At 34.8% G+C, this 12,400-nt stretch overlaps 1 protein-coding gene across 7 annotated transcripts in view; it reads right to left on the bottom strand.

Annotated features, from left to right (window-relative positions):
* The window catches only part of CCDC88A (coiled-coil domain containing 88A), a 97,180-nt gene that overhangs the window by 38,695 nt on the left and 46,085 nt on the right, over window positions 1–12,400 (bottom strand). For all 7 annotated transcript variants that reach the window (XM_050893387.1, XM_050893386.1, XM_050893385.1 and 4 more), the window contains exons 6-11: window positions 11,742–11,825; window positions 11,050–11,190; window positions 9,678–9,847; window positions 5,776–5,857; window positions 4,946–5,104; window positions 558–704 (exon numbers count right to left, since the gene is read on the bottom strand). In XM_050893387.1, the coding sequence (XP_050749344.1) occupies window positions 558–704; window positions 4,946–5,104; window positions 5,776–5,857; window positions 9,678–9,847; window positions 11,050–11,190; window positions 11,742–11,825 (783 nt within the window). The remainder of the gene's footprint in view (window positions 1–557; window positions 705–4,945; window positions 5,105–5,775; window positions 5,858–9,677; window positions 9,848–11,049; window positions 11,191–11,741; window positions 11,826–12,400) is intronic.

Genomic DNA, 12,400 nt, shown 5'->3' on the forward strand with positions numbered 1-12,400 from the left:
CAACTCTCAACATTTTGCAGAAAATGAAAGTAAACAGAAAGTAATGATCTGTCACCCCTTAAAGAAAATTAAAAACACCCAAACCACCCAGGCAAATTATGACTTTATATTTTAGAATATTTACTTTTTGGAGAAGAACTGGTTAAAAACAAAAATTATTTTGGGAATAACCTTCTGAAAAATACGTCACTATATTGCCAGAATTTGAAAGATGAATAACCTCTTCTATCTAAGTATTTAACTGACAACACACTGTCTTCACACAAAAAAAATTTATCCTATCGTTCTTACTAATGAGTATCTATTTCTTACCATTATATTTTAGCTATCCAATTAAATGTTGTATTGCCTTTAAGAAGAGTACTGCCTTTGCAATTTTTCCTTCCCTAGGCAGAACCAAAGCTACTGTGGGAAACCGTATCTGAAAACTGTTAGTAAATTAAGACATACCATCCTCCTCTCCCACATCATTTTCACTGGAAGTTCTTCTTTTATTAAAAATGGAAATGAAATTCAATGCATGTCAGTTGCTTTTGTCATCCTCCATTTACACTTACCATCTCCATATCATGTAATTTAGCTTTTAATTGTAGATTCTCTTTCTCTAACTCATGTAATTTATCAGAACGGGCTCGGGTCCCCTCTAATTGATCTTCCAACATTGTCTTTGTTTCTAGCAACACTTGATTGTCTTCCTTTAACTCCTGCAAGAATTAAGCAACAAAAACACTCACAAAAAAGGTATCTCCTTATTAATACAAACTTTGATACACACCACATCTAGTCTTAGAAACATTGCTCTAATACTGAAACATTCATTTGGAAGCTGTAATAGGCTTTTTGTAAAAAACAAATTTACAGCAATTTCACATAACTGCAACTTATGACATTTTTACAAAAAGAAAATTTTACGTAACTTAAGAGAAATGAAATAGTCCCTAAACCATTAAGAATAAATAAGGTGTTCATAATCACAATCAAACCGTGTGATTTGAGATGTGACCTGGAAAGATGTGTTGCATGTATATGGACTACAGCTAAGCAAAAGGCTGACATCAAATAAAAATTACAGGTGTCAGGCTCAAAACAAACAAAAAGAAGTACTTCACATACCATGTAATTGAATTGTGGAGCTTATTGCTACATGATTGTGTAGATGAAAAGGCTTACATGTGTTGAGAAGTTATCTAATTCATGCAAGAGAGAAGGCTCAAAAGCACCCCCTCCGAGTATGATTTTCCTGAGCAGAGACTGCTGGAGGCTGGGAGAGCACAATAAGAAAGTATCACCAAGTGCTTGCCCCGTTCTTCTACTCTCCTCTAAGCATCTACTGTTGGCCACTGTCAAAGACTGGAGATGGATGTAGATGCTCCTTTCAGTCCATAATTTATCTTAGTATCAGACTGAACTCCCTAATCTTTGTGTTGCAGGAAATGGAGAACAAAACTCACAGGCCATAATTACGTTTACAGGCCATTGGGCAAACTTACTTAAGCCCAAAGTCAGGACATGATGCTGAAAATGCAACTGCATTCTTAAAATACCACCAGCCATATTCAAAGGTCCTAAACAGCTTTAATTTATGTACATAGGGGATTTTTTTTAATGGCATCTGATGAAAATAAATATGTAAAAACATATAATTGGCAATTTTACTCATGATATAAAGACAAAACTTTCCAAACTTCAGCATGCAGTCAGCTGCAAAATCCGAAAAAATATCAGTGAATATAACATATAAATATTTATCCTTCATACTCCTCCCTACACAGATATAAACTTATAATTATTATTATTATTATGAAGCAAAGCCAACTAATTAACATCTGTCTCTATTCAAGCATGCTTGAAAAATCAGATAGTTTACAAGCTATGAAACATGTAAACAAATTTTAGTTTTTTTACTAGTTTAAACATTCTATGAAAATGAAATTTCCACTGCTTGCAAATCCTGTACACTAATCTCTTTTCCTTCACCAATTTTTTTAACCATGAGCTTTCAGTCCCTCTTACAACAGTAGTAGATATACACAGTTTATAAAGTCATTCATGTAAGATGATTTTCAAGTAGCTCACAATACACAGGTTTGCTTGTACGCAGGCAGGCTGATGATAATGCTCACCACTCACAGTACCCGATTTTCCAACAGACCCACGTGTGCTAACCTATTACATCATATATAGGTAACAACAGCACTGGACCTCTATCACTGAGCTCGAGGTGAACAGCAGTATCTTGTTTAAAGTATGTCAAACACTGAGAAAAGATCCAGAGTTGGAAAGCAGTTACCAGCCTTTGTTGTTAAGTGGCATGCAAAGGCAGCTTTGGAGCCTCCTCAAGAATGGATGTTTCAACGGCAGCTGTTAAGGTCTGTATTTAGTGTATCTTGAGAAAGTTTCTTCAAATTTCATCAGATTATTTCACATTACACAGTAAGATGATAAAATTAATTTCTACAAGCAAGGCTAAGAACAAGTCATCTTCACAAAAAAAAGTCCTGGGCACCATGACTTTTTTTAAATTTCAGAAATGTCTAAAGCCCTTTTAACAATGTTTTAATCTGCACCATGCACCTTATCTCTCACTACAGTCTATTGTTAACTTTTTTGCACTGCAGTTCGCTTGGAAAAACCATCCATCTCATTTTCCATTAAAAAGCTAATAACTCCCGTGTCAGTTGATATGCTTTATTTCTGACTAAAGCTATTATTACAAGTTTTGGATTAAGGATCTACAATTGAACATTAAGATTTGGTTTTTGCCTTGCAGTTTTTCCCCTCTCATCAACAGCAGCTTTTATCAGTAGCACCTATTCTATGCTGTGACATATGAAGTATACATTCACTAAAAGGTTTTAATTTTTAAACATTCAAAGAAAGAAGTCTCTCTCCTTTCCAGAGGATGCTATATCATTCGTCATTAGTATTGTGACATTTTTCAGATGCGATAACTAGAATATTGGGGATATTGTATCATGTCTAGGCAGCAGTTCTGTGGGAAGAAAATCCGTGAGGTTACCACAGATCACAGTGTTGAGACATTGCTTAGGAGTTACTATATTAGAAGGTGTAGAGAAAAGTCCTCTCTCCGCTGTATTCAGAACTGGTAAAGCCGTAATTAGAGTATGAGATCCAGTTTTAAGGACTCAATTTTAAGATAGATATGAATTAAGACAGAACCCAGAGAACAGAAAAAACACCTTGTAAAGCAGAATGCTGTGGGGCTGCAGAGCACAAAGAGCTGGAAAAGAGGACACATGACATGTCACAGTCTTCAGAGAAGAAAAAGGCTGCTACGAAAGGCTGTGGACACTTCATCGCTGTCCTGGTTTCGGCTGGGATAGAGTCAATTTTCTTCCTAGTAGCTGGTACAGTGCTGTGTTTTGGATTTAGTAGGAAAATAATGTTGATAATACACTGACGTTTTAGTTGGTGCTGAGCAGTGCTTACACTAAGTCAAGGACTTTTCAGCTTCTCATGCTCTGCCAGCAAGCAGGTGCACAAGAAGCTGGGAGGGAGCACAGCCAGGACAGCTGACCCAAACTGGCCCAAGGGATATTCCATACCATAGGACGTCATGCTCAGTATATAAACTGGGGGGAGTTGGCCAGGAGGGGCAGGTCGCTGCTTGGGCATCGGTCAGCGGGTGGTGAGCAACTGCATTGTGCATCACTGGTTTTTTCTCCTTGAGTTTTATTTCTTTTTTTTTCTTCCCTTTTTTTGTTATATTCCTTTTCATTATTATTATTATATTTCATTATTATTATTATTATATTTTACTTTAGTTATTAAACCGTTCTTATCTCAACCCATGAGTTTTACCTGTTCTCCCGATTCTCCTCCCCATCCCACTAGGAGGGGGGAGAAGTGAGGGAGCGGCTGCATGGTGCTTAGTTGCTGGCTGGGGTTAAACCATGACAATCACTCCAGTCTTAAAGCACCGATTAATGCCAAGCATTCGTTTGGAGTGGTATGGGCGTATAAAAAAATACTGTGTTTAAAGCAAAAGTACTGAATGAGTTCCCGAGATCCCATCCAGGCCTGTGAATCCAAGAGGCCACATTAAATGAAGAAGTTATGTAAAAATACTCTGTGTCACAGTTTAGCCTAATGTCTTGGGTTTGCTTTTTGGTCATTTTTACCCTAAAGAAAGGGCTTCATATCAGATTCTCAACAACTACATCAAGGCACCATAGTATTTTTTCCAACAAGTATTCATTTTGAGTTCTCCCTACTTTTCTAGGAGGCTTTTTTTTTTTAATGACCACCTTGAAAATTTCTTTAAATTTTCATTAGTTTTGACTCCCACAAGTAATTGTTTCTTTCACAAATTCTGCCACCTTGGCATTTGCGCAACGAATCTGCCATTTACAGACAGAATGATGGCCTAATAAAATCCTGCATGTTGATGATTTGTTTCCTAAACTTCTAATTTATGACAGAACTGTAAGTCTCTCTTGCCTGGTGCCAGTGCATCTTTTTTTAGTATATTTTATCCATGGAATGCCGTCGTCCTATACTTATTTATGTGTATAGCCACTATTTCCTCAACGCTTTACTTAGAAAATTACCTTCTCTTAGGAGACCCACAAGAGGAGAAAGAAATTATTACATTTATAGCGTATTTTTAATTAATTCCTCCTTGGGTTTCTCAATACATAGTATATATCCTGAACAGAGGCTCCTACTGATCTTGCTAGCTTAGAGCTATGCTGAATACTGCTGACTTCACATGAAACTGCATGCCATTAGACACAGGGACTGTTACCTAAAAACTGTAATTTATCACAAAAGACTGACTATCATATATCCCAGAGCAAGAAGCTATAACACTGTTTTCACGTCCCAATGTTTAAGTCATCAAAATAACTTTGAAAAAGCCACAGCAAAAAAAAAAAAAAAAAAAAAAAAAAAGGTTATTGGGTATTTTTTTTCCTTAATATACCTCCACTCTAGCTTTGTAGAATTCAATATCATGCAGCCTCTCTTTATACCGGCTGACTTCACTTTCAAGCTTGTCGACTCGAATTGCCTTCTCACGAAGAGCATCTAATTCATCTCTATACACTCTGGCAGAACGGGCATCTGAGAGTAAATTCATATTCTAGAAAATATGAAAATACAGAAATTAAAGGCAAGAATACTGGACAGTACATGCTGAAGGATAACACAGCTGCTTCATTATTTAAATTGGCGTAATGCAGAAGGATATACGTTAATTCTGAGAGAGGTAAAGAAAAAAATATGGTGTAGAGGCTCAGTCCAGATGATGTAATTCCAAGAAAACTGCCTTGGCCTTTTCAAGGAGAAGGATGTACACATTTGGAAATTTCAGAACAGCACATTTCTTTTATAATATTCTCAAATGACCCCCAGTAATTTTATACACTCATATCCTAATAATAAATGAATCAGATGTTTTCCCTCATTATCAACACATAGACTCAAAGTATAAAGAAAACCAGACAACATTTGAATGCATTGTTTTTGAGAAATATTCAGCACGTGCACTCATAGGATATGTTGGTGGTAAATTGCTTCAACGTGGAAATAAAAAAATAGAGAAGAAATACTAACCTAACTCAGAATATTTTTCCAGCATACTAGACCAAATAAAGGAATAAATTACACAAGATCATGTTCAGAGTGCAAAATAAAAAAAAGCATGAAAACATACTTCCTACTACAAAAAAAGGGGAGGGGGGAAATCTTTCTGGTGGTAGCAGCTTTTTTTTGCCTGCTTTTTTTTAAACAATAGATTTACAAACCCCATACCTCTTGCTGAAGTCTCTTTAGTTCAGCTTCCATCTGTTCAAGTTCTTGTTTACAGTCAAGCAACTGCTCAGTCTTTTCCTCACTTAAAAGAGAAAACACAAAACAGTGAAATATGACTGCAAAACTTGATAATTATCATCTCGTTTGAGAAGAAAATACAGAGATTCATGAGACTTCCCTCTTTTAATCCAGAATTTCATGGACATCAGAGTGTAAAACTTAGGTATGCCATTATGCTTTAGATAGTCTTTAGGTTTTAGTCTATATCTAATCTTTTAAATTTGGTCAGATTTTTCATAATCCTTTAAGTTGTTGTTCATTAAGACTTCCTACTTATGCGGGGCAGAAAACATTAGGGTGTAATAAGGGATTATTTTTGTGATAAGGGATAAGAGATGTTTTTTGGCAAAAAACCTCAGACAATACACATGAATGTGTACCAGGATATTCACATCCAAAAGCAAACTTAGAATAATTTCAAAATATACATTCAAAAGGTCCAAATATTTTCCAGGAGAACCAGACAATGAGCACTGATGCATCCTGTCATAGACAGGTAAAGCCAATTTTAAAAGCACTTCCATACTTTTGTAATTTTTCTTTTTCTTACAGAGAATTAAGGTTCTCAGGTGCCTTTACTCATTAAAAGAAGATACTGCTTAATAACCTTAATAATTTTATGAAATGCATAATGAATTTTAATTTTATGGAAACAACACAGTGTCTCTCAGTCTATTCAGAAATTCATAATAAAAACAATTTGACATAGACTACTACTATTCTTACAGGACTCATTCTTAACTTCCAGCTAACGCTTATTTCTCAATGCTCAAAAAATGAGTTCGTTAAACAATGAGTAAGTGCAAGGGAAATATTTAATTCTCTCAAGACACAGAATACCTAATGTTCAAAATTCAATTGCACCTCAGAACAAACAGTATTCACTGTTGAAAAAACCTACCACATCCAATATTGTATACCTCTAAAAGATATATTGCATATTCAAACATGTTACTATACTACTTAGTATTTTGGAATACAAGTATGAAACAAAACAGAAGTAGAAAAGGGGGAAATAAGAGAATTTAATGGACTGAAATGTATAATACATTCTAAGAGTAATCATACTAACAAAAATATATTTAAAACTAGAACAGTTTTAAAAAATGAGCCAATCTCACAATGAATTATCTTTTTGCAACCATACGTTGTTTCAAAAAGGTCGTTGACAGCCTACAAGTACACAAGGGTTCATCTATGTATAGCTCACTGCAACATCACTGTCCACAGCAGATATCAAAGCTTTCCCTTTACATAGGTGTTCAGAAAGCAGACAGAAATACAAATGTATTCTGTATTATGTTAGATTACCGTAACTTTTCTATTAACATTCATATTCCTATACTATTGTTCTACATAGAAACACACAGGACTTAATATAGAAAATTAGGTGGGCAGTTTCCAGTTCTGGAGTTTCTATGTTACAAGCCTCAAATTGCTGTTTTGTATCCAACTGAAAAATAATCTTTACAGACCTTTTGCATGAAATTATATTAGTTGCAGTGCATATTAAACCAGGTATGAAGGTTCATTGCCAAAACCAGATTATAAATAAATTTTAAGCTGAATATTTTCAACTCTGGAATGAATCTAATTTTAAATTTATCAAATACATGCAGCTTTTAATATCAAATGCTACAGACAGAAGTTAATTTATCAAAGCCTAGTATTTTAAATATACTGCTATGCATAAAGGAAATTTATTTACGAATTGAATTCAAATAGAGTGCAAAATGTGAAATGTTCCGAGCCATCACTGTTGCCCTAATTGCATGCTTCAGCTACAGACTAGAGAGGATTGTACTAAATTATACAGAACATACCAGTGTTCACTGTTTAGGCTATCTATTAACTGTCAATCAAACTAATAACAGCAATTTTTTCACTAATTTTCTTGGTGCAGCTGTTTATAGAATATCCTGGGCGGGCTCATTTCAGTAGACACATAATAATACAGACATCAGAAAAAAAAGAGCCATATCTTTTTGTCCTCTATTCTTCATGAAGACCAAGATGTAGTGGGGGAAGGGGATCCTCTGAGTAAATCAACCAGATACTTAATCCAGCCAGCTAGAGATGATCTGATCAACAAACTCTGATAAAAGCAGACCAGCGAAGTGGTAACTGTGACTTATGCTACCTTCAACTTTTAATTTAATTTTACTTGTCTCCTCTCTCCATGAGATATGCTGGATTGAAAAAAAAAATAAATCTTTATTTATGCTGTTTCTAAACTATAGGCAAGTTATTATACATATCGAATCTCTTCAGATTTAACATTGTATTTTAAGTTCAGACTGCACATACTTCACTCTGCTAAAACAACATTACACATTGCGATAGGGAGAAACAGATTCTCCACTGGACTATTTTGTTCTTCTCTTTAAATAACTCTTCACTACTGCTCAGATTTGTTCCTAGACTATGAAGACAGACTAAGTACCCACTGATACTTACTGAATCAGTTTTCTTCATAAAATAGAAGGGATAGAAAAGGTTTTCATTAGAATATGAAAAACAAAGAAACAAAGACCTTTGTTACAATGGGACTGATTTTTCACAGTACTTGGATGAGGTGAAGGAGGGGAATATACCTCTTAGCTAAGGGGTCAGCACCAGGGGGAGAAGAAAGCACTCACTTAACTGAATGAATGTAGCAAGTTGGAAACTGTAAGAAACCATAACTGACGCAAGCTATAAAATTTACCCATTTTACAAATTACGTTATTCCTTAGACAGAAATAACCACCCCCTGCCAGTAAACTCAAAGGCTGTTTCACTGCATCCAGGTTTGCAGTGGGTCAAGAAATTTAGTGGAGTTTGGCTTGCACAATTTTCTTTCTTTCTTTCATTTTTCTCTGTAGAGTGGCATGGCAGATAAAAGTGGAACAGTATTGAAGGGCATGAGCAAACACGTGTTGTGCAGACAAGGAATCTTCTACACAGAAAGAAACAAAGAGATGGGGGACAAGAAATTATTCTAATGATAATATTTTTCCTTTCTGCAACAAATTTAAACGTTTCATAAACCATGAATGAACCATAGATGACTATTTCTTACTCTGTTTCCAACAAGAAACAGGTAACTTAACCATGCTGCCGATAAGGAATCACTACAGCACTATCTCCTTTTAAAAAGGATGTTTTTGCCACTAATACTTGAATGATCAGGACACAGCTCTTGCTTCCAGTCCCTACCTGCCTGCCCCATGTAATTGTTCTTGAGTGTGTCACCCCATAATTGCCTCAACCGCAAAGCTACTCTCTTAGAAACATATATGAATACGGATATATTAAAACTATAGTCAGACATTCGTTAATGATAACGAACAACAGAGGAAGCACAAAGAACTTGTCTCTGAAACAACAATATGGACACAATATGTAAAAGAAAAAGGCAATGCTGCATTAGATTAGCTGTATTTTTAAAAGACAAACAATTTATGTAGAGCAAAGAGCCCATTACTGTACTGTAACGTGCTCAAGAAATTGCTCAAACATAGTTAGTTTTTCAGAAAGTTCAGAGTACGAAAGATACAAAATTACCACAGCACTAGTTCACTAATTTCAGTATGTTTATGGTTAAAACATCAATATAATTCATAATAAAAATTAAGACAAACACAGATGAAAGTTGTATTTGTCACACTGGTCCACAAATATGCTCACATTATAAAAATATGCTTCCTGGGGTGCAATAACTAAAAAAAAGCATTTAAAACTGCAATTTAACATTTGAAAGAATGAAGAATTTGTCTAGACAGTACTACTATTGTGTGAAATCAACACCATTTTAAAACCCTATGACTCTCACCACACTTCTGCAATGTACGTGTACTCACAGCTCTTGCCTAAGCCTTCTTATCTTTGCTTTGGCATCTGCTAGCTCTACTGACAGGTGCTGTCTGCTTTCAGTGCGTTTCATGCCAGGAGATCCACAAGGTGATTGTGCTGCCGATGCGTGAGGTAGAAAACGGAGACAGTCCCGTTCTTCTGAGAGTTCTATGATAGTCTAAGAAATTTAAAAAAAAAAAAGAGAGAGAGAGAGAGAGAGGAAAAGAGTACAGAATTGCATTCAGAGCGCCATTTATGTCACAAACTAATATAATTCACTGCCTCAATAAATCAAAGACTGAAATGAAGCAAGAATAATGGAAAAGTTTTGCCACAAAAGAAGTTAGAAGCCCTACATACACCTCTATACCTAAAGCAAATAAATAGTCACAGCTATTTAACAATACCGTTTGGCTATTCTTAAACTACTCAAATTTAGACTTAAGTCCACAAAATTATCAGTGATCAGAATGGATTGCGTAATGAAAGGGCAAGAATTCCTTGAACATGAGGATAAATATATATCTCTAAAGAAGCTTGTGTTCTTCAGTGAGCAGCAGCATCCTTGCCAATTGAATAAAGCATCAGAACTATAGGAATATTCCTATTTCATCATATAAATAAAGATGTTATCCTAATATGAAGATCTCTTCTATTTTAATTTCACTTTTCCTTTGCGTTGCAAAGAAAACATCACCACGCTTCCTGTCCCCTCACATCCTCTCCCCTCACAGTTAAGTTTCTGTTTTACTCTTAACAAGGCTGTGAACTAGAAAGACAGTTGCTAACTGTCAAAGGAATATTTGGAATAATTGCAACATTATCATATCCACACTCTACTGAGGGGCAAATCTGGGACCACCAAGATGATTCATAACTTGCAATTTTTATTAAATACATTCCTGTTTCTTGATTCTCACACAGTACAATGATTGTGCCTCGTGATAAGCTGCTAAAACCTCCTCTCCTACTATGGATTCTGCTCCAGTTCACTCAAACCTGTACAACAGGATACAGTAATATAACAGGCATCTTTCAGTGATTGGCTTGCAAACTGATAGGTTACTGATTCTTGGAAACTTCAGCTGATACAGCTTTGGATTTTCTGTTTCCAACTACAGATGAATGTTATTTGAAGTTGTTTCAGATTCTGGTTACATGAAAAAGATCATCTGCTATTATCTTTTCTAGTTTGCCACAGTATTCAGCAACTAGTATGCACACCATAACCACCTGAAATAACCTTCTGGCAGTAAGGAATCCTTGCTTAAATATGCTAACACAACATACATTAAACTATTATTTATAAAGACGGTAAGCTGTATCATCTTAAAAAAATTATTTCTTACATTTCTCTTAAGCCACAAACCACATCCATACCTCTGAGTGCTCATCTCTTTCATCTATAAGTCTTTTTAAATGTAATGCCATATTTTTTAAGAGAGGTTCAACATATTCTTGTGTCAATACAATGACATCCATCCACTGCAGATCAAACACATTTTCCTGATTATGAGTTACCTACATGGAATGAAATGGAAAAGAACAAACATCCTCTTTAAATTATAAGGGTAGAAAGGAAGCATAAAGAAAGTAAAGCTGAAACTCTACGGGTTAAATTCTCTAGACAAAGTATGAAAAAACATGTAAAATAGATTAAATTGTATGTAATGGAATAGTGTCTTGTCTACCTGAAAGTAGTACCTTGTACTTCTGGCAAAATAAAAAGCAAAAGGTGGCTATGACAAAAGATATATCACATATCACATACATGGGATTTGAATTATATTTTATAAATAAATTTGCATATGAAAATTTCACTAAACTAAGTTTGCTGTAATTCTAAGAAATTCTTGGGGCAACAAACTTGCTCCCTGCCACTGCTTTAACAATGTAATCCAGAAGAGCTCGATCATGAAATCTTTTTGTGAATCAAGTTAAAAAATAAAGGCATTTTTTGCTTACTAAAAACACTATTTGATTTACTTGCTTTTTAACAAATGCAATTAAATCTTCTTACAATACAACAGTCCACCTCTGAAAAAATCAAAAGCACAAAAACCCCAATATACCTCTTGAATATGGGCTGCAACAGCTGCTCTAGTGTCAAAATCCAGACCTTGGATTCTTTCAATAAATTCTTCTTTTTTCTGACACTAAAAATAAAACCATCTATTTTATATACATTTATATATATATATAATCACAAGTATTTTCACTCTTCCTTTGTATTTCTAAGAGCTAAAAATGATAACGCTGACATTACAATGATCACATTACTAAATTATTATCCAATAATTTTGTTGACCAATAAATACTTGGTTTATGCCATGTTACAGTAATTATAACTTTCAACACTAATAAAATGATCAAGAAAAAACAGGTACTGAAATGGGGCAAGGAAGAGGTTTCTTAAAATAGCTACTTATTCAAATTTTATGATGGTGAGTTCCACAGGTATTTTTTCAGTGTCCTTCTCTAGTACTCAAGTTGCTTATTTAAGTTGTTATGAACATATAACCGATTCTATTTTCTCAGTTTAATTAGCTGAACAGTACAAACTTTCCTGATAAGAACAGCAGTCCATCAAAAAAGTTTATTAAATATGTGAAACAGTTTCAGTAAGATCTATCAGTAAGACAATTCTTCAGTGCTTTAGCATTTTCTTCCTTTCTTTACAGAATCAGGTAAATCAACAATATTGCAATTAAAAAACTATTAGAAATCCTAC

The sequence above is a fragment of the Gymnogyps californianus genome, chromosome 3 (assembly GCF_018139145.2).
Source record: "Gymnogyps californianus isolate 813 chromosome 3, ASM1813914v2, whole genome shotgun sequence".
Classification (NCBI taxonomy): Eukaryota; Metazoa; Chordata; class Aves; order Accipitriformes; family Cathartidae; genus Gymnogyps; species Gymnogyps californianus.